At 34.7% G+C, this 22,865-nt stretch overlaps 3 protein-coding genes and 1 non-coding gene across 4 annotated transcripts; all 4 read left to right on the plus strand.

Moving 5' to 3' along the window:
- Positions 1-9,359: 9,359 nt before the first annotated feature.
- On the plus strand, positions 9,360-12,365 carry LOC130947433 (G-box-binding factor 4-like). The gene is made up of 4 exons (XM_057876132.1): positions 9,360-10,177; positions 10,349-10,420; positions 11,261-11,290; positions 11,766-12,365. Exons 1-4 carry the CDS (start codon positions 9,533-9,535, stop codon positions 11,844-11,846), a joined length of 828 nt encoding a protein of 275 aa, XP_057732115.1. The 5' UTR covers positions 9,360-9,532; the 3' UTR covers positions 11,847-12,365.
- A 2,069-nt stretch (positions 12,366-14,434) lies between these two features.
- LOC130951769 (early nodulin-like protein 13) lies at positions 14,435-15,990 on the plus strand. Its single transcript, XM_057880492.1, has 4 exons — positions 14,435-14,593; positions 14,699-14,802; positions 14,958-15,362; positions 15,723-15,990. Exons 1-4 carry the CDS (start codon positions 14,464-14,466, stop codon positions 15,792-15,794), a joined length of 711 nt encoding a protein of 236 aa, XP_057736475.1. The 5' UTR covers positions 14,435-14,463; the 3' UTR covers positions 15,795-15,990.
- A 2,621-nt stretch (positions 15,991-18,611) lies between these two features.
- On the plus strand, positions 18,612-19,058 carry LOC130950354 (egg cell-secreted protein 1.3-like). The gene has a single exon (XM_057878857.1). It carries the CDS (start codon positions 18,612-18,614, stop codon positions 19,056-19,058), a length of 447 nt encoding a protein of 148 aa, XP_057734840.1.
- A 326-nt stretch (positions 19,059-19,384) lies between these two features.
- Positions 19,385-19,474, plus strand: TRNAY-GUA (transfer RNA tyrosine (anticodon GUA)). Its single transcript is given in 2 exon segments — positions 19,385-19,421; positions 19,439-19,474. It is a non-coding gene; the product is annotated as a tRNA-Tyr (tRNA).
- Positions 19,475-22,865: the final 3,391 nt, after the last annotated feature.

Genomic DNA, 22,865 nt, shown 5'->3' on the forward strand with positions numbered 1-22,865 from the left:
CTTTCCGACTAGTCTATGGCGTAGAAGCAATGATACCAATAGAAATCAATGAGCAAAGCCCAAGGGTAATTCTCCATGACGAGATAGGAAACATACAGGGGCACAAAGAGGAGCTCGACTTGCTCCCCGAAGTCCGAGAAGATGCCCAGATAAGAGAAGCAGCATTGAAGCAAAGGATGACTACAAGGTACAACAAAAAAGTCATTCGAAGAACATTTGCCCCGGATGACTTGGTACTAATCAGAAATGACATTGGAGTCAACAAATCAGGAGAAGGAAAACTTGCCGCTATTTGGAAGGGACCATACAAAGTCAATGAAGTTTTAGGAAAAGGTTATTATAAAGTAACCGACCTGAACGGCACCGAGTTTCCAAGGTCGTGGCATGCTTGTAATATGAAAAGGTACTACAGTTAAAAGTGAACTCTACTCCCTGATGTACTCTTTTCCCAACTTCATGATTTTTTCCCAAAATCAAAGGGTTTTTTCTGGAGAAGGGTTTTTAACGAGGCATCATAGTAGAGGCTAAGGGAAAATAGGCTATTAAAACCCTTAGTAGCAAGAAGGTACCTCCCCAATTAATAAAGATCTTTTTCATCTATAATATCTCTTATAAAATCCTTTTTATTTTCTAAGTCTTTCTACGAAACGCGCCGACTTAAGCTCGACAAAACGTGAAAATCCCATGAACCGACCTAGATGGTCGTCAGGATAAAACGACGAGGTACAAGTCGGTGTAAAGAGGTTATACGAGTTGATCGTAAAAAACTCGGGAACAATCCGACTTATAAGTCGAAATGAAAATCCGAGTAGAAAAGCTCGGAAATACTTCGACCCGCGAATCGGAGTAAAGAACCGAGTAGAAGAAAAACGCATCACAAAAATAACCTAAGTCATAAGAACTCACTAAAGCAAAGTTGAGTACAAGGAATAATAAAAAAAGAGATTGAAAAACCTAGGAAAAAGTTTAAAGGATGTCCTAAAGTCCTTAAACAAAAGGCTCAGAAAAACAGATAAGCCAAAAGGAAAGGTTTTCAGGAAAAGATCAAGGGGACTTCGAAAAATCAAAATCAGGAAAGCATACACGCATAAGGTAACCTAAACCCTTATCCAAAAAAGGGTATTTATTTTGTTAACTTAAACCCTTATTAAAAAGGGGTATTTCTTAATATTTTGTTTACGGCCTTGAAAGGCCAAAGGAAATTGTTCAACAAAGCACCACCAACCAAAAATAAATAAAAGAGTTTAAAAATGGGGGACCCACAGGCCGGGCCCCAAAATATCCCGCAAATCATTTTTTAGAAAGAATAGAAGACGGATCACCACCACCGGAGTCAGGAGGAGCGCCACCAGGACCACGAAGAGAAGCATCCATGGGAGATGAAGAGGAAATAGGAGGAACTGCTGAAGAACCCGGAGCATCCTTCCCATGAGGAGGAGACTCCATGATCCTCTGCCCTCGAGTCTTTAACTCTGATTCAGAAACGATCACAGGGACAGGGGGATCAACTATGGCCCCAACAATAACAACTTTGTCAGGATGTAAAGGAGAACGATCCAAGTCGGGAGCAATAACTCTGACTTGCTCCAGGAAGATCCTCCAAGACTCCTCGGCGCCATCAGCAATAGAGTCCTCCAACTCATCGTATGCCTTCCGAGAATTCAGCAGATCATTCTTCACAGACACAAGATCATTGAATAAACTTTGATAGCTGGCCTGCACTGTTTTCCTCAAATCCATCTCCATGTTGCATTGGGCTTGTAAAACCTTCCCCTTCTCCCGGAGGGCATCTCTCTCCTCCTTCAGTTTGGTGACTTCCTTCTTCAACTCTCCCTCATGCTCTTGGTATGAGCGAAGCCTTCCTTCCAGCTCCTCGACCCTCGAGGTCATCCCTAAAGAGCTGAGAGGAGCCTTCTCAAAAATATCCAAGAGTTTGTCGCAAACCCCCGCCGCCTTGAGACTCTCCTCAATTAGGGGTGGCAAAGCGGGCTGGCCCGCCCCGCCCCGCCCCGCCAAAATATGGGGCGCGGCTGACCCGCCCCGCCAAACTAATATGGGCTCAACTTGCTAGCCCGCCCCGCCAAAGGGCGGATTGGCGGGTTGGCGGGCCGGCCCGCCTTTTTTTTTTTTCCAAAATTTTTTTATGATAAAATTCAATAAAATTCAATTTACCAAATTTTTATTTTATAATAAAATTATTCCATCAAATTTGTTTTTTAATAAATAGAATATTAGAATAATATCTTTAATTAATTATTAATCGATTAAAAAATTATAATCAACCATAATAATTTTTTTGATTGAAATTAACAATAATAAAAATAGGACATCACATAACAAATAATAAGTCTCAAAATCTTAAACATAAGTGCATAATAATAACAAAACAAACACATAAATCATAATCCACACATAAATTCTACCATAATTAAAAGTTAAAACAAAACACAACATAATTCATAAATCAACAAGACACCCAAAAAAATCCTTACATCAACACACATAAATTAATTATCAACTTCTAAATCAATAAAATTTGAATCTGATCCAGAAGTTGAAACACCGCCTCTCCTAACACCTTGAGGATTCACATCTTCACCTTCGCCATCACCTGCAAATAGAAGAATACCCAAATTTAGAACAAGATATAAATACTTATAAATATTAAATTAGTAAATAACAATGTAATTACCATCAACAAAGCCTTTATTCCAATTGCGAGTACAAATCACAGCCTCAACATTTTCTGGCAACATTCGACTTCTATATTTGTTAATGACATGAGCTCCAATACTGAAGGCAGATTCCGATGCAACCGTAGTAATTGGAATACTCAATAAGTCACGTGCCATGATTGATAACTTCGGATAACGACTCTCATATAATTTCCACCATTCCAAAACATCTAAATCCTCAAAGCAATCCTTTGACAAAAGTTGTTCCTCCAAGTATGTATCAAGTGGATTCTTTCCACTAGAGACCTCAGCTTGATGGTTACGTTTCATCAATTTCTATCAAAATAGAAATAATCACATCTTGTTAGTGTAGAATAATGACAATTAATAAGAGAATTTAAAAATTTTAAACATTACTTACACCAACAATTGCGAGTCGCTTCTTGGTTGCACTTTCAGGGGTATGGGCCATGGATGAAGATTGAATACTAGGTCCTTGTGCTTGAACAATTGGAAGAGAATTCTTGTCATATTTTTCAAAAAGTTTGTATAATTTTTTTTTCACATGTTCCACCTTTCCTTTTGCAGTTTTAGCATCAATCTCTTCATACATAAGCTCTAAAGTAGAAATCTTAAGTCTAGGATCAAGAATAGCACCAAATGCAAGAATGACACTATACTTTTCCCAATACTTCTTAAATTTGTTCATCATCTTTTCTCCCATGCTCCTTAGAAGCTCATCTTCACTTCTCAAACTTCCCATCAAAACACATTGAATATGATAGACTTGTAGAAAATACAAATTCGAAGTAGGGTAAGATGTGCCAGAAATCAAATTAGTAGTTTCATAAAAGGGGTATAAAAATTCACATATCTTTTCAGCTCTCCCCCATTCATCAACTGAAGGACAATACTTATAAGCATGATCGGTTGCCTTCAAATACTCAAAGGCCTTCCGATACTTGATAGCACTTTCGAGCATAATGTACGTAGAATTCCATCGAGTAGTAACATCTAGATGCAACCCACTTGTAAAATTCAAACCTTGAATCGCTGAAACACATTCTTTAAACCTTATCATTCTACTTTCCGATCCCCTTACATATTTCACACTTTCCCTAATCTTATCCAATGCATCATGAGCAATTTTTAATCCATCTTGCACAATAAGATTCAAGATATGAGCAGAACAACGAATATGAAAGAACTCTCCATCACACAACAACCAATCATGCATATTTAATGTACTTTTCAAATGATCTTGGCATGTATCATTAGCAGATGCGTTATCTAGTGTAAGAGTCATAATCTTCTTTTCAATTCCCCATTCATTTAAAAGCTCAAAAATCTTGGAAGACAATTCAAATCCCGTGTGAGGAGGAGGCATATGACAAAAACTCAAAATTTTACTTTGCAATTTCCAATTCAGATCAACAAAGTGAGCAGTTAGGCATAAATAACCCTCTGTAGTGATGGATGTCCACAAATCAGAAGTCAAACAAACTCTATTAGGAATGGCTAATAAAGTACTTTTAAGTTTTTCTTTTTCCCTTGAGTAAATTTTCAACACATCCTCCTTAAGAGTATTTCTAGTAATTAGGCCTAGAGTTGGACTGATGTATTTGACCCAATTTCTAAATTTCTTATTATCAACAATAGAAAAGGGAACATCAAAATCAATCACAAAGGCAGCAAACATCTCACGCGACACATGATTATCTATCTTGAGAGCCCCCATTTTATTTTGCATTTCTATCAAAGTTTGACCAATATCCTCAAAATCTATTTTCACGCACCTGTCCAAATGACGCTTAAGTGACGATGTCCCATATTGTTTACCACCAGCCTTAAACTTCTGTTTGCATCCATCACACTGAGCACGATCTATTCCATCATCACCAGGTCCAAGCTTTGTGAAATATCTCCACACATCAGATGTTACAGCCTTTGTCTTTTTCTTTTTAATATCTTCTTCCATTTCAGATCTTTCCATATTTTCAGGATTTTGTGTTATGTTCCCACCATCAACTTCCATAGAGATAGAATCATCCATTGCAGAAACAACAACTCAACCTAAATAACACAAATACATAACAATATCTAAATGAGCAATAAATCAATAATGTTGCATCAGAAGTCAGAACACATACACCAAGCAAACTAGCAAAGCATCACAGAAAGCAACAAAGTAAAAGTTCAAACTAAAGTTACATACTTAAACTGATACTAATACAGTAAATCAGTAATACTCTAATAGAAGCCACAAAAAGATAAGCAAGAAATAAGATGAATAGCAGAATAGCACTATAATTTCTGGTGTAATTGATGTAATTCTTTTCTTTTTTTTCTGGACTATTTCAGTAGATCATAAGCTTTGCACCATAAATTAATGAACATAGGCCTTCAGTTCAGATTAGTACTATGCTTACATTTTCAATTCATAGGTGAATTTCAAGGGAGGCAAAACAATGAAATGATAGCAGAATTATGTTATATATATACGGCCATCTAAATACAAATAATGCTTCTATAACAAATTCATAAATTCATAAACAAATTTCATAAACAAATCCACAGTAATTTATAAATTCATCAATGCTTCCTGCCTGCATAACAAGTACCAGTAAAACAAACTTCAAAATCCTTCCTGCCTACTCTCAAAATTCATAAACAAATTTCATAAACAAATACCAGTAAATCAAATTTCATAAACAAATCCACAATAATTTATAAATTCATCAATGCTTCCTGACTGCATAACAAGTGCCAGTAAAACAAACTTCAAAATCCTTACTGCCTACTCTCAAAATTCATAAACAAATTTCATAAACAAATACCAGTAAAACAAATTTCATAAACAAATTCACAGTAATTTATAAATTCATCAATGCTTCCTGCCTGCATAACAAGTACCAGTAAAACAAACTTCAAAATCCTTCCTAACTACTCTCAAAATTCATAAACAAATTTTAAAAACAAATACCAGTAAACCAAATTTCATAAACAAATCCACATTAATTTTCAACAGCATCAAAGAAGCTGTCCAGTGTCCACAACCAAAATCACAGATTCACAGTTCCTTATTAAAAAAAAATAAAAATATTTACTTACTGGCTCAGAGCCGTCGAGAGGCAGGGGAGGAGAGAGCAGCGCCACCGGAATCTGCCGGAACTGGAGCGCGCCGCCACGAACCGCGAACCGGCGAGATGAAACAGCAACCGACGAACCACGAACCGCCACGAACTGGAGCGTGCCGCCACGAATCGCGAACCGGCGAGATGAAACAGCAACCGGCGAACCACGAACCGCCACGAACTGGAGCGTGCCGCCACGAACTGCGAAGCCGAGGAGTGAGGACAGACGAGGGAGCTGAGTTGTTGAAGGATGAAGATTGAAGGAAGGGTCAGGGTCCGTCGGTCTGAGCTCTGAGGGTCCGTCGGTCTGAGGTCTCAGCGTCTTAGGGAGTCAGGGTCAGGGAAGGGAGAGTAAGGGATGAAGATTGAAGGAAGGGTTAGGCGCCGTTAGGGAAGAGTCGAAGAGAGCTAGCAGGCAGCAGTTAGGGCCGACTGTTTGTGCTGGGAAGGAGGGGAAGGAAACCTCATTTTTCTATTTATATATCAGTGGCAAAATTACGAAATTACCCTTTAAAAAATAATATGTCAGCCCGCCGGGCCAGCCCGCCCCGCCCCGCCTTGGCCCGCGGTTTTGGCGGTGCAGTTTTGGCGGGTTTTTAAAATTTGGCGGGTTCAAAATCTCGTCCTGACCCGCCGTTTTTGGCGTGTTTGGCGGTTTGACCCGACGGGTTCGGCCCGTTTTGCCACCCCTATCCTCAATCATAGTGGTAAGGTGGCTCCAAACGGACATATCATCCATGCTTATACGAGCATGGGGGTAGATATTCTTTCGGACGAATGCAAGAGCATCCGCCTTAACCTCACCGGAAGAGCCAGACTCTAAGGTCTTGCGCTTTTTTGGCTCAGGGGAGGGTCGGACGACGGGGGGCAGTTGAGAGGAAGCTGAAGAAGAAATCACAATGGGCTTGGAAAGAGTCCCAACATTTCGAGGAGGAGGAGGAGGAGAGATAACCCTGGCACCACCAATCCTGGCGCGAGACTTGGCTTTAGCTTCCTGGACTCTCTGATAAGATTCTTGAGCATTTGTCTTCGCCATTTCTGAAAAATAAAACAATAGCTAAGGAATTAAACAAGTCGGAAAGTTCAGTGGACGAGTCAGAAATATAACAAACAAATGAAAGCTACCTAGCTGTGCTTGGATAAAGGTCGGAGACCCTTGAAGAAACTTTTTAGTGTCCAAATATGGGGCCCTCCCCCACACTTCTCGGAGGAACCCCACAATGGCCGCCTCTACTTCATCCAGGTCATCCAGACCATATTTCTCACAAGGAGAGGCCTCCAGCCAGTATAAAGGAAAGCGAGGAGAAGAATTGTCATCCAGGAAAAAGGGGTGGTGACCCTCTACAGCTTGCACTTTGAAAAAATAATTTTTAAAGTCGTGGAAGGATTCGTCAAAGAGGGTGAAGATTCTCCGACCTTGTATGGCTCTGAAGGAAACCCATTGTTGTTTATTGTTTAGCCCACTGAAGGGCTTGGTCATATGGAAAAGATGGAAAAAGATTTTCAGAGAAGTCGGGAACTCCAAAGCATGGCTAATAAATTGATAAATTTTCAAAAAACCCCAAGAGTTGGGGTGAAGCTGGGTAGGGGCAACCCGACAGTGCTGCAGAACAGACATCTCAAAATCTGAAAAAGGTAGAAAAACACCCAGACGGGTGATCATGCATTCATACATAAAGAAGAAATGAGGGGCCGTTCCGTTGGCCCTCCCATGACAAACTCGGTCCTCTAAACTTGGGATAAGCAATTCATACTTAGGCTCGTCCTCATCTGAGGTACAGAGCCGGTGGTGAGTACGAAGATGAGTAATAAACTCAGCATCAACCAACGGCTCCTCCCCTAGGACAGTAACATCAACCCAATCTACGGAGGCCATTTTCTTTTCCTAAAGAAGATGAGAAAACCTACAAAGGGAAAAAGAAAAGAAAAAATCAAAAACAAAGGTCTCTAGAGGAGAGAAAAAGGAACCAAGCAAAAGCCTGTAAACCTACTTATCTACAAAATAAAGGCATACGAAAAATATGAAAGAGGAAAAGAAACTAACCGCTCTTTGAAAACGAAGGTTGGAAGAAGCAGAAGTCTCCGAAACACAAGAATGCAGCACGAGCAAATGAAGAACGAACGAGGAAATTTTTTTTAGAAAAATCGCAGAAAGAAGATAATGAAAGAGAGGGAAAAGTATTTATAAATACTCTAAGGGCATAATGGTAAAAACGGGACAGTCATCAATGAGAGTGCACCGTTACCAAAGCCATCAATCCCTAAGTGCATCCCTAACGGACACGACGCTTGAATAGACGTAACTGTCAGAAACAAAAAGTCGCGAAAATCACGTCGGTTTAAAAACCCGCGTCTCCTCCAAGAAAGTCGGCTACGAACCCGAGTAAAATACTCGAACCCAAGTCTTAAAGAGATATTGGACTCAAGTAGGGGCACTGTTCATACCCTGGCCCAATAATAAAGGCCCAGGTCCAAACGAAAGGCCTAGTCCAGAGGATTGAGCCTTGCTGAGCACCGACCTTCGTACTAAGAAGTTGGTGTTAACTACGACTTACTCTAAAAAAGTCGGAACGGAGAATAACTGGCAGATAAGCACTCATTCAAATGAGTAACTGCCCCTAAAATCTCTCTAACCACTTCATCGAGTCATATCTTAACCTCCCTAAGATAATGGGACGGTTAACACCCTAAAAATATGGCACTACTCCAACGGTGGTTATTGGCTCACCACTATAAATACACTGACATCCCTCAGGTATCTCTAAGCCCAATACTCTCTAGACCTGTTTACACCCTTGCTAACTTAGGCATCGGAGTGTCTTTGCAGGTACCACCCCCCATTCACTCACGTACACAAGTCGGAAGGAGGTTCCAGCGTGCAAACCTACTCGGAAGCTACCCTCCGCAGACGATTGGACCAACCAATGCCATCCATTCTATTAATCTCTGGTTACCCACCGTAACAATATATAAATAATATTTTTGTATTTTTTAAAATATCATAAACATCATAGTTATAAACTATTAGCATGTTTCTAATAATTATTATTATTATTATTTAACTAACCTTATATTCATTATTCAATTATTTTTTATCTTTCTTTTATCAAAAATAAATATACTTAAAATATAATTTTAATACATTTATAAAGTAAATAATTAACATTGTTATCTAATTAAATTTATATATTTAAATAACTTTTAAAATAATATATTTAAAATTTTATTACTTTTATAATTTTTTTAACAGAGATTAAATAAAAATAAAAAAAACAAAAATTTATTATTTTTATGAATTTAATTTTGATGCGTTTATATTATAAAATATTTTACACAATTATTATAATTATATCCATTTTTTAAATGATTATATATACAATTAATATAAAAAATAATTATTTTTATTGATATAATATTATGTAATTAAATATATATATAATTATTTTATACTCACAATATATTAAAATTAAATTATATTTTTATATGGTATAAGTTATTGGTTTTCTGTTTAAAAAAACTCAATACTCAATAATTTAAAAAAAAATGACAAGACAACAAACACACACATTGGAGAAGGCGTGAAGCTTCGAGTCCGGCACTGCAGAGGACAGCACATCACAACACACTCTCACTCCCCAAAATCCCCAATTCTCCGATTCCCAAAACCCTAGCACACACAAAAACACCATCATCACCATCTTCATCACTTAAAATCTCCAATTCATGGCGTCGTCGAAGTTGATGCCGTCAACAAATTCTAGAAACCCCGATCCTCCACTACCTCTCCAACGACAACCATCCACTTCCCCAAAACCCCAACAATTCACTACCACCAACTTCATCCCAATGCCCGAAGATGCCACCCTCCTTGATGCTCAAATTTCCCTCTTCGAAGCCCCTTCCCCCGCCCCTGCCTCAGCCAAAACCGTCGACGACTTGTGGCGGGAGATCGTCGCCGGAGAACGGCGCGAGTGCAAGGAGGAAGCTCCCGAAGAGATGATGACGCTCGAGGACTTCCTTGCCAAGGCTGGCGCCGTTGACGACGTCACTGACGTTGTCCCCATCGACGAGGAGGTGAAGATGCCGATGGCGCTGACGGATAGGCTGGGCAGCGGTGGCGGCATGTTCGCGTTTGATCCACTGCCGACGACGCCGTTTCAAGGGATGGAGAACATGGAAGGGTCGGTGATAGGGTTCGGGAATGGGGTGGAAGTGGTTGAAGGTGGCGTTGGCGGAGGAGGGGGAGGAGGGAGAGGGAAGAGGGGGCGCCCCGTTTTGGAGCAGCAGCTCGATAAGGCTGCTCAGCAGAGGCAGCGGAGAATGATCAAGAACAGAGAATCTGCTGCTAGGTCTAGAGAACGAAAGCAAGTAATGTTGTCTATATGCTTTTATGCCCATTTGAATTTCTTTTTCAATGTTGACGTAATGATGTGTATGTTTGTGAATTTTGTGATACTGAAAAATGTTTTTTTTTCTTTTTTTTTTTTTTAATAATGGATTCTATCTAAATTTAGTGCTATATGTTGGATTGAATTTCAGGCTTATCAAGTTGAGCTGGAATCATTGGCGGTGAAGCTAGAGGAGGAAAATGACAAGCTAATGAAGGAAAAGGTGTTTTTTCTCCCTCGTCCCTCTCACACTGTATGAGGATGCAGAAATCAAGTTTTTCCTTTGAGTTGATCCCATTTTTGAGCTGATTTTAGTTATTTATTTTTAATGTTTTGAATCATAGACATGCAAGTTACTTTTTTTCTATAATAATCTTTTGTCGGTGCCATTTACATGGTTGGCTATTAATCTGTTTCATGGCCTAACCTGGCCTTGTTCCATGAAACATTTTCATCAACCCCCTGCAGTTGGCTTCATTACAAGTTAACAACTTAGTGTGGGATTCTAGTGTTTGTTTTATCTTTACCATACAGGCTCAGTGTTCTCATCATAAATGGGTATACAGTGTTATCCTCATTCAATCACACCGGTCCTTGCACTATTGTAGTATCACTGGCTATCTTCTATTAGCCATGTATTAAAGGATCCTAGAACTTTGGTTATTCCTTGTTGGGTTATGTTTGATCTTGTTTGATCTTTGTGTGTCTAAGTTGCTGTGTTCTCAACGACTTCATTGGGTTATTTGTTAGGGTTTGTAGACTTGGTTTTTCTGCCATTTGTTGTGAAATGCCCTTAGGTTTGGATATCTACATCTACTTCAAATTGTGGTATTAAGTTTGCACCCTTCCAAGCAAGGATGCCTTTATACCGCGGTTGGTAAAATACATCTTGCTCCCTAAAAGTTTTCAGTCTCCGAGTATGTCCTTCTAATGTATCATGCTTTTATTTCTGCTGTTTTGAGTGTGGATCACTGTTGAGTGTTTTGAATCACAAACAGCCTTAGAGTTTATAATGTTTTTGCTTTCTCTTCAATCTCTTAAAAAGGAATATATTCTTGTGCAGGCCGAGAAGAAAAAGGAAAGATACAAACAGGTATTGATCTGCCATTATTTTAGTTTGTCTTGAATTCAACCCCTTTGTAAAAAATTTTATGACTGATAATTCACATAATGTGTCTAAGCAACTCTTTCCCAGTTGATACTGTGTCTTAAGTCAAATAATGCTATTACAACTCTTGAAAGTCTTGCCCAGTCTAAGCAACTCCTGAAATTCATTGATATTGCAACATGCTCTGTAATCGATCATGAATGTGCATTTGTTCATGAAATTTCAGTCATGTCATCATTGAAAAGAGTAGGGTTAGTGTGGTTCAAGTGGGTTTTTCCTTGCATGTATATATGGATATGAAGAGTTAGGCAAGTGGTGTTGATTTTACTACTGAATTTAAGGGAGATGCAAAAAAGAAGTTATTCCATAACTTCCAATCCAAGTTGTTGTTTCATGAAGCTTGTCAGCATTTTGTTTTTGGCTTTTTGCGCGACAGCTGACCCAATTGATTTTCATGCAGCTTATGGAAAAAGTAATTCCTGTTGTGGAGAAGCGAAGGCCACCACGGTTTCTACGTCGTGTTCGCTCCTTGCAATGGTAGACCATGTTTCTCAGTGGTCCAGGATGGAAATTGAAGATTCACAGCAGCATATGTGAATCATGTGATGAGGGAAATATGGATATGAGCACACTAGCACTGTAATCATTGTTGTTTCTGAAATCAAAGGTCCCAGTCTAATTATTAATCTAGAGGGCAGTGGTGAATGGGGGTTAAATTATGTGAAAAGAGAATGGGAATTGCTACCTGAGTGATGAAGGGAAATTCCTTGTTACATAAGAAGCAGCTTTTGTTTTTCCTAGTAGATAAAAGCAGAAGTGGTGGAGGTTGGTTATTTAGTTTAGATTCGAAGTAGGCACCCTGATCTTTCCTCTAGTGAAATGTGTTGTATTACTGGTAGAGCAGAGGTGATTTTTAGACGTATATAATGTAGTTATGGATTAGACAGATATATTTCGACTCTAAAGAATGCATATAGAAATTGTTTGTATGATCTATCAGTGCGTTTTAGTGTCAGTTTTTCTTTAACCATTCAATGGCGATCAGGTTTATTTCATGTCAGTTTTATATCCCATTTCAGTTTATTTTACTAGATAAATCCAATGAGAATACGTTTCTAGAAACAATAGGAACTTTCTTTGTAGTTTCACATGATCTTTATATCTCTTAAAACTTAAATGTGTGAAAAACAGTCTAGTCATGAGTATTATATTTCCTAACTTAGTTGAATAAATTTGTCAAGCAATTCATAATCTATTAGAGTCAGCAAATTTTCATTTTTTAAGTGCTAGAATCTCTTTAGTGCTCTCTTGATGGTTTATTCTGTCAAAAATACAATTTACAACAAATCTCAGTTGCGGATATTTAATTTCATGCTTCTTAACTATTTTATTGTTTTGTCAATTTACTTTATTTTTTTATATACATAAAGTGAGTGTGTTTGGAGGATTAAAAATTTAAAAGAGAGAAAGGACAAGAGAAGGAAATTACAAATGCTTCGTCCTTGTCGTTTTTTGAACTTGTAGCTTCGTTTATCTCTTTTAGTTGGACCACATCGGTGAGCCTAACAAGTGAGCCGAAAGCTGCTACCTTAAGCAAAGACAAGGACCTCTGTCTCGCTGAACTCCATTTTATAACGGTAGCTGTAACGGTAACGCTCGTCAACCATAATCAACGGTTAAAAATTCATCTCATCAAATGTCTATAAATAAACGTTTAGAGCATTGCTAGAGTTTGACGGAGGGTAGGTTTGGTGTTTACCAGAAAAATGTTTGTATTTTTAAAAGACATTGACATCTTACTTTGTATTTAGTAAATAAAAAATTATGTATTTGTACTTTTAATTTTAAAAAATTAAGAATATTTTTAAAAATATAAAATTATTTTTAAGGCTAATTTGTATTTTTTAAAAAAGTAAAATATTCAATATAAATTTATATATGTATAAATATATTTTTTATTTTGTTAAAAATAATTTTATTAAATACAATTTTTATAACTTGTATTTATTAAAGATTAATTAATTTTAATTTACCAAACATAATTATCCGAACTTTACCAAATCTAGCCGAATGAAAGAAGATGTAAGTATCCTTTCTATAGATTTGAGCTGAGATTGAGACTGTACATTGCGATTTCATTGAAAGTTGTAGCATTTGATATTGGAGTGTTTTATTTGGTCACTTGTTAAAATGATACTATCACATGTACCGACAACAAAGTATTACGGACACCAAATGTAACATTGAGATTCAGAACCATTACAAGAAGGTAGAGATTAAGATGTACTTATTTTATGTGAAATTAATAGTTAAAAATTATTAGTTTATAATTTAATTAAATTTATCAATTAAAAATAACTGTGTGAGTTTTTACCTTATAAGAATTGAATTCATCATCCATTCATAGTAATAGAAAACCCAAAACCAAAACAAATTGTTTTGGCCTAATCCTAGAACGAAGTATATAAAAGGACCTCATTTATAACCTTTTATCATATTAGAAATTTATTCCCATACTGCATGAAAGTATGAGCAACATTGCATTCCACAATGAATGAGGCAAAACCTTTTCTTTTATTATATGAAATAAATGTGGTAAGAGGAGAAAGGCATTTCTGATTTCTCACCACCCAAGAAGAAAGGTTTTTGAATTGAAAAATGAAAGACCAAATTGACTGCAACTGCAAGCTCATATAATCACACCACTAATCATTTTAGAATTATAATCACCATCATCATATTTCAGACTCTCAATTCTGCTTGTGAATGTGTTACTCCATCTAGAAATAGTAATATAAGTATATATATTTTTCTTTCCTCTACTTGTTACTACAATTTTGAGAAACAAAATCATGCTACCTTTTGCTGTGTAAAATAATACTAACAATAATAATAAATAATATGAGATCACTATCCCCAACAGCCATGTCTGGAACCCATTCAAACTCTTCCTCATCAAAAGCCAAACACTTCTGACATATTAACAGTCTCCTTCCCCACACCAACACAGTTTTCAAAATCACTTTTTTTTTTCTTTTACTAATCCATAATTACCCAGAGAGAGAGAAAGGTAGGGCAGAGTTAAATACATACACCACAAAAAGCTAACAAAGCTTACCAATTCAGCCTTCTCTCTGTAGTTTTGCTTCATCATCACAATGTCCTTCTTTCCCATTTTCCTCTTCTTTCTTCTACCCTCACTGTTCAAGCCTTCTCATTCAACCGCAATTGTAGTGGATGGAACTTCACAGTGGAAGAATCCCAGTGTTCACATTGGTGATTCCATTGGTAAGTAACTAAGTACTATTGGAAATAGCTGATGAATCTTCTTCATAAGCATTATTCAGTACATTGTACATAGCTAACTAACATCATTCTCTTGTGTCATTTAAGTTTTCAAGCCCATACAACACTTTAATCTCTACATTTTCAAGAACCAAGAAGCCTTCAACAACTGCAACTTCACTCAGGCCACTCTTCTCACCTCCTCCTACACGGTGAGCACCTTCAAAAACTCCCATGTTGGGTGCCATGAAAATGCCTCCAAAATTCAAACTTTTTTCTTCCACTCCGATCGTTCTTCATCTGGGTTAACAGAAACAGTTGAAAAGTGTCGAACTTTATATTTTTCTTTACGAATTTGAATTTTCAGTGGCATCCATCTCGCCCTGGTTTCTTCTACTTCGCCTTCAACAATGGCTCCCTCAAATCATGTGAAGAATCTCAAAAACTAGCCATAAAGGTGGTGAATTCAGCAACACCACAGGCTCCAACAATGGCTCCAGAACAAGAACATTCTCCAACGGCAGCTCCATCACCATCTTCAGGTGGAGAAGTAGTGTCATCTTCCCCAGCATATCCATGGCCTTTCCGTCCCCACCAAGCAGCTTCACCATCACCATCACCATCAGCAAGTTCACCAGTGACAATTCCATTAGTCCCCGACAAAGGTGGTGGCATGCCATTCATAAACAGCAACCCTGCAGTTCCTCTTCCCACTGGTGAAGTTGATTCTGCAACCATTCGCCCCTTACCTACCTCTTCCACTCAACCACAGGTTACCCCATACTTCTCTCTCTCTACTTTTTTTTCAGTAATTTCATGCATAGGTCTATTTAGTCACTGTTTTAGAACAAGAATAAACCTGTTACTTACCACTATCTTATATGTTAGTGTTGGCAATATCAATTAGTAGGTAGGCATTCTCAAAAAGATGATATTGGGAACTGTTAGATACTTCACTCAAATAAGCACATTAATGATATCAATTAGTATCTTCAAGTAAGCACATTAATGTGTTCCATAATGTAAGGAATGAATTAATGTATAGTGCTAATTTGGATAATGTTGTAGTAGTGGCAGAGTGAGATTGATGGTTTAGTGATTGCGAGACTAATTCCATTATTGGTTGTTGCAGGTGATGATTGGATCATTTGGATTTCATATTATTATTGCAGTGCACACCATGGCTTTACTACTGCTGATGTAAGGAGAAAATTTGAAGACAGATTTTATGTTAGAAAAAGGAAAATGAGAGGAGATAGGGTAGGGAGGGTAATATAATTTCCCAATGAGGTTAGATGAATTGGGTCTAAAGTAGCTTTAAGAGTGATGATTATACCATGTATTAAGATGCTCTTGTATTCTACTTTGGAATCGTTGACACTTTTTTGTTCTTTGGATTTGGAAAAAGCAATTCATTGCTGCTTTTGCTTTGCTTTATTTATTTATTTTCCCTACTTCCCATTCTTCTCACCCTCCTTAATTTGCTTAAAAATTTTCAATTTAATTTTTAAATTTTTAGAAAATACATAAAATTATAGTTTGTATATTGGTGAAAACTCAGGTGCAGTCGACTTCACGTGAAGTTGATAGTTAAGAGTTATTAGATGAAAATTTAATCAAATCAATCAAATTATCTAATAACTCTCAATTATCAACTTCACGTACACCTGAGTTTTACCATTTATATTATTTTAGTCTTTAATAAGTTAATTATTGCATAATACACTAAACTATGTGACATGTTAATATGCCACACTATATGACATGTTGCATTGATTGATGCCCTGACATATCATCAATTGATATGCGGGTCAACCTCTTCTAAAATGTGTAAAAATTAAAAAATAAATAATTAATTAAGTATAAAAAAGTAAAAATTTAATTACTTTTTTATTAAAATAATAAGATTCGTTTATAACTAAAATTATAAATTTAATAATAATTAAATTATTTTTTATTTACCATTCTCCTCCATTTGAATTGTTTTTAATTTTTAATAATTTTAATTATTAATTTTAATTAATATATATTATATATATTTTTATATAATTAAGATTAATAATTAAAATTAATAATATACCGATATTTTTGAAATTCTTCCGCACTTTTAACTTAGCTGAGAGTCTTACCATATAAATGGAAGATTATTTATAGGGGTTCCTGGTGCAATTACTCAATATGAGAGTACATGAGGCATAGCGGCTAAAGGCACCACTCACTCACTGACACATATAAATTATAACTTGGCTGTCTAACCTCTAACAACATAATTGAAAGCCACTTTAATTTCTTCATTCTTCATTTTTAAAAAAGAAAAAAAAAATCTCACGACAACTTGTCTTGGTCCCTTTGTAGATGAACTTGCTGAAAAGGTATGCAATGCAATTATTTTCTCAAAACTTTTATTTAAAATAAAAGCTATATGTGAAAATGAGGTAGTTAATGTGGTTTTTGGAGTCCTCACACGCACATGGGTATGGGTCACATATGCTATGGCTTCCACAAACATGAATATAGTATGGATATGGCCCCCTTTTCATGATTCATGAGCGTGGTTACCTATGCTTGACTCTGGTTGCAAGTTTCAACCATAGTCATGTTTCCGTTTATTATTTTGTGTGTGATAGACAGATGTGTATCAATTTTGTATTTATAATTTTGGAAATTAATTTAAATGGCACATATCTGTTCATTTTGTATTTATAATTTGATATAAACTTTTTAATTTGTGTAGAATTGTAAATTAATTTTATTAATTAATTAACTTAAATTTATAATCTTATCCTATTAGTAATAGAAAAATATTTTTAAAAAATTTTATTATTGAAGATTGAATCCTATTAGTAATTACATAATTTTATCTTATTAGTAATTATATTTTATAATACTATAATATAATTATAAAAATTATTATTATACTATATATTTTATTCTACTGATAAAAATTTTTGGATTGGTCACGTTAGAAAAAGAGCTTTTGGTGAGTGCATTAAGGGCTAATCTGTCGCGATACTGAACTCCATTTATGGGTTGCTGCATGCACAAGGCAAGATTCGAACCTCCGACACTTACTTAAGCGGACTAGTGAACTAACCACTAAACCAACCCAACTTGGTTTTGCATTAGGATATTTATCCAGGTTATTTGAGCTATTCAGGACATCAATCACTGCTTTCTAGTCACATTCCATAATAAATGTTTTTAATCCCATGTCCACATCTATTATCTTGTTTTATCAATTGAGGCTCTAAGCCCAAAAATTTGTTGGGCTGTCTGAATAAAATATTCTCTCACTACCGACCCAATCCTCCACCAAAAAAAGAAACTCCTAAGTACTTTATTGTGAAGTCAGAAGAGAATTCAGACATGTGGTAAACGTTTAAAATATAAATTTTTTTTGTTTTCATAATTTTTCGACACTTATTTATAAAGATTAGTAAACTAACTACTAAACCAATCTAAATTATTTGATTAAAATATATTTTATAAAGATATTAATTTGGGTCTTTCTTATTATTATGAGAACCTTTTTTTATCTATATGGGTCAATGTTAATGTTCTCAATTTCGTCTAAATTTTTGGGTAAAAAAAAAAAAAACCTAACCAATTTATAGCAATGTAGGTCACTCTTCCATTTCCAAATTGATCAATCCCAGTGTCTATTCTATTATATTTTGTATAACTGATAAATTGATAACAGATGATAAGCTAGCAAAATAATAATTTGATTATGATCACATCAAAAATCAACTTCAAATAAAACTACTCTCAATAGATAATAAACACGTGAGAGAAATTCAAAGGCCTCAAATCAAATTAACCATAAGAATGATTAATGAACCATTATTCAACAATTATTAACAATAACAAGCCTTAAACTTAATACTTAATAGTGTAACTGCAAAATAGAATAAATAAAAAACCTTACATATTCAACCTCTCATTATGACACTAGCTTAACCTAGCTCTATATAAAGCCCAAGCATAATCACACAAATCACTTGTATATTCCAAAAACAAAATGGCTCATTACACAAACCACAATGTTTACATTGTAACAATTATTCTTGTTGCAACAACCTTAGCTTCCAATGCAACAAAATCAATGAGTGAAAGTGCACATCCAAGCTTAGCAACAAGGTTGAAGGTGGATGGAGAGCCGGAAAGTGTAAATTGTTGGGACTCATTGTTCCAACTTCAAGCATGCACCGGTGAGGTCATAATGTTCTTCCTCAATGGTGAGACATACTTAGGACCTAGTTGTTGTCATGCCATAATAATTGTTGGACATGATTGTTGGCCTCAGATGCTTGCTTCCCTTGGATTCAGTGCCGAAGAGACTGATATTCTCCAAGGTTATTGTGATGCCGAACAACAAAACCACCACCACTATTCTCCTCCATCTCCCCCTTCTCCTCCTCCATCATCATCACTTCCTCTTCGTCACGTAATCACCAATAATAGCTAATGTGGTTACTTACGAATTAGGATTCATAAATATGCTTTAATTTGCTCAATGAAATAAAATGTTACACGATTGATATATGGTGGAAATATCATGCAACGAGTATTTCTCTTTTTTGTTGGGCCATGTTTTGTATTTTAACAAATTTTCACTTTCCTTCATTATGTGAAAATTATATGTATTAAGGCCCAAATTATGTTCACCTTTATCTATTTATTTATTTACCTTTCTCGATCGTGATGCATGTTTTTATTTTTCTAGATGCTAAAGCTAAATTATCCAGTTTTATTTAACAATAAATTGTTTTTTTTCCCTCTCAAGAACATCAACCGACCTTAGCTCAGTTGGTAGAGCGGAGGACTGTAGTGGGAAATCTCAAAGTAATCCTTAGGTCGCTGGTTCGAATCCGGCAGGTCGGATTTTTTTTATTTTTTTTATTTTTTTTAAAAAAATTTCAAATAATAGATAATTGAGAACTTTAAATAATAATTTGAGTGTTTATTGAGTCGAGCATAGGTATTGCTCTCGCATATTCAACGAATCTTCGTAGACATATTTAGAAGTTAAAACTTGGTTTCTCTATAATAATGAAAATATCACTACAATAAACTTTAAAGTCCTCTTAAGAAGAAAAACTAATTACTCGGGTAAATTAATATTTGGTGGTTAATTGTTGTAAAGAAGAAAAAACTGATACTATTTTTATATATCTTCTAATTTTACTGTCAATGTTTTTTATACATTATAGTTTTATATTTTAAATATTTTTAGCAAGTGTTATCTAGATATTTATTCGATATCTAAATCCTTGGAATAAAATGGTTAGTATTTAACCTAAATTTATGTCTTTTAAGGATTATTTTTTATTTCTGTCTGAAAATAATAAAATATAATTAGTTGAAATGGTAAATTTATAACTTAACTAAATAAAATAATAAAATGATCGGATTGGATATGGTCGAAAATTTGATCCGATTTGTACAATTTTTATCGGATCGGATATGATATCTGCATTTTTTTGTGTCAGATCGGATCGGTTATCAAATATATCCGCATAATTGAACCTTCTCTTTTTAATTATATTTTTATGTAAAAAATTCAATAAAAATATTTATTTCACATTTTTTAACTTATTTATTCCTAAAATATTTTTAATCAAATTTTTCCTAAATAAAAAAATAAAATAATACAATATATGAATAATAATTACTAACTAAAACATACAAACAATTAAATATAATACCAAATATATATTTATTTATTTATTTTTAATTATTATTATGCGAATTTGCGGATTCGCGGATCAGATATGCGGATGTAGAGCAGATATCCAGGATTCAATCCGTAAAAGGTGCGGATCGGATCCAATCCGATCCGATCAATGTGCGAATCGGATTACATATTTACCATGGATATGCGAATAAGATTCGATCCATGAACACCCCCTAAGTCCCATATTTTTCATTTATTTTGCTTCCTCTTTTTTTTTTTTATTATTATTATTATTATTATTATTATTATTAAGTAAGTCCTATATTGTTAGCATTCATTAAAAAAAACCTCATCCATGTTTGATTAGCGTACCAGATAGCTAGAATTATACAAGTTAGTTTCACCAACTGCAATCTATGATATAGGAAGATCGAGATCAATTGCATCACCAAAAATATACACTAGTATAATAAGTGCAATTTTTTTTCCTTTAATTAGAAGCAGAAGATTAATATTTGACTATAAAGAGTTTACAACAAATTCACTTTGAGGATCCACCAATTGGATTATTGCCTTTCAGAGGAAACTTAATCTGTCCCTTATTCTCCTATGTACTCCAAACTTCCTTCCAAAACAAAGCTATTTTGAGTGGTTGAGTCGCAAAGAAGAAACCTAAAAGCAAAATCTTCATTTCACTATCTCATACCACATACCCACATTCTTTGCAATTATTGATCTTTGGGCTTTACCTCTTTATATAACCTTTATCTTTATTATGCACCCTTGTGTATTTTTTTAACACGTGTTCCAATAAAAATAATATGGTAAGGGGGCACTAGCGTATTGGAAGATTGTTTGCTATATAAATTCATAGGATTGCTATATTGCTATATAGTATATACATATATATACACACCTGAAAAATTGATTACCCTTTGGTGAACGTCAAGTCCTTTCACTTAATATAAAAAGGAAATTATGAGACAGAACTTTTTAATGAAGATAATTAGATATAGTTTCTTTTTATGTGAAACAAGGTAAACAAAATTTAACTAGCTGGGGCCAATGGGTTAGTGGACTAATAATTTTTATTTTTTTTTTACTAGTGGACTAATAATTAATCTCCAATAATTTTCCTGTCCAAAAAGAAAAATCTCCGATAATTTTTCCATTTACCGTTTCTCCTTATTATAAAGAAAAAGGGGAAAATATTTTGGAAACATAAAAAGTTTTAGGTGAAATTTCATGTAATTATCTTTATATAAAATGGGTAAGAATTATGAAATAATAATTTAATTAAATATATTAAATTATCTAATTATTTTTAATGATTAATCTCACATAAAAATAAATACATATAACATTTTTACTAACATTTTATGAGATTTAAATTATGAATCATATTTTTTATCATATACCATATGTCACCAAAAAATATCTTTTGTCATATAATTTTTAATATTATATTTCTGAAAATCAGATCGAATCGACTAATTTACCTATATTCATCAGAAATTGATAAACAAATTAATTCGATTTAAATAAAAAAATTAACTATATTCTAATAGAACACTCGATGCATATAGGTTATTATTTAAATCTCTTATTAAAACAACCAAATTATTTTTCTAAAATAGCACTAAATGCATAACCGATATTACCGTTAATGTGTGATTAAAAAATCAGAAAAATATCTTTTAATTATGAAAACATGAAATGAAATTTCAAAGCTATATGATGATTTATATCACTAATGCCTTTAAAAAAATAAATAAATTAGTATTACTGTCAAGTGTCAACTGAAAGATATTATTTCATTAGTCATGAGGTATAAGAGTGTATTGTATAAAAATAATATAAATAAAGTCAAAATTAAACATTTTTAGTAACTTTAGGTTAAAATTTTTTATTTCCCAATCATTTTCCAACTCAAAATTATTATTGATGTTAAGAGGCATGCATGAAAGTATAGAACATAAGCTAGAATCCAAACAAATGTCCCCTATGATAGAGTTTAGAGTAGTTAAGATCGGATGAGATATATCTCCATGAAAGTGACAATAGATGTAATGGGATAAGCTTTGTTCTCCAATTATATTAGCGAGTAATTAAGAGAAGGGCAAATGATATAGTATGGAAAGGTGAAACCATTGAATACCACATGCAAAGGCAGGCATGGTCCCCTTTTTCTGCTTGCCTTGTCTTTTAACCAAACTCACTCTTTTTTCCCCCATCACATTATTATTACACCAAAACTTATCAATTAAGCTATCTACATAAATAGTTATCTTTCTTAATAATATGTGCTATTAGTTTTGATTATTTGACTAGTGTCGTTTTTAGAGTTTGATGAGTTTAATGTTTCGGCTCATAATGTTTATATATTGAATATAAGTTTTTGCAATTATATATATAAGAAAATCTAAATGTAATTTTCTGAAACTATATATATATATATATATATGCCAACAACTATAATTTTTGGCAGAATAGTAAGCGTTTAGTTTAATTATTCATCATTTGCGATTAAGTGGTTAAGTAATTAAGTACAAATTCAGTGGTTAGTGGTTCCACGTTAAGCAATAATACCCACCAAAT

The sequence above is a fragment of the Arachis stenosperma genome, chromosome 9 (genome assembly GCF_014773155.1).
Source record: "Arachis stenosperma cultivar V10309 chromosome 9, arast.V10309.gnm1.PFL2, whole genome shotgun sequence".
Lineage (NCBI taxonomy): Eukaryota > Viridiplantae > Streptophyta > Magnoliopsida > Fabales > Fabaceae > Arachis > Arachis stenosperma.

Coding starts and splice junctions, on each gene's coding strand:
- LOC130950354 (XM_057878857.1), top strand. CDS start 18,612: ATGGCTCATTACACAAACCACAATGTTTACATTGTAACAATTATTCTT.
- LOC130947433 (XM_057876132.1), top strand. CDS start 9,533: ATGGCGTCGTCGAAGTTGATGCCGTCAACAAATTCTAGAAACCCCGAT. Junction 10,178..10,348: donor GGTCTAGAGAACGAAAGCAA/GTAATGTTGTCT, acceptor ATTGAATTTCAG/GCTTATCAAGTTGAGCTGGA. Junction 10,421..11,260: donor ACAAGCTAATGAAGGAAAAG/GTGTTTTTTCTC, acceptor ATTCTTGTGCAG/GCCGAGAAGAAAAAGGAAAG.
- LOC130951769 (XM_057880492.1), top strand. CDS start 14,464: ATGTCCTTCTTTCCCATTTTCCTCTTCTTTCTTCTACCCTCACTGTTC. Junction 14,803..14,957: donor TTCTCACCTCCTCCTACACG/GTGAGCACCTTC, acceptor TTGAATTTTCAG/TGGCATCCATCTCGCCCTGG. Junction 15,363..15,722: donor CCTCTTCCACTCAACCACAG/GTTACCCCATAC, acceptor TGGTTGTTGCAG/GTGATGATTGGATCATTTGG.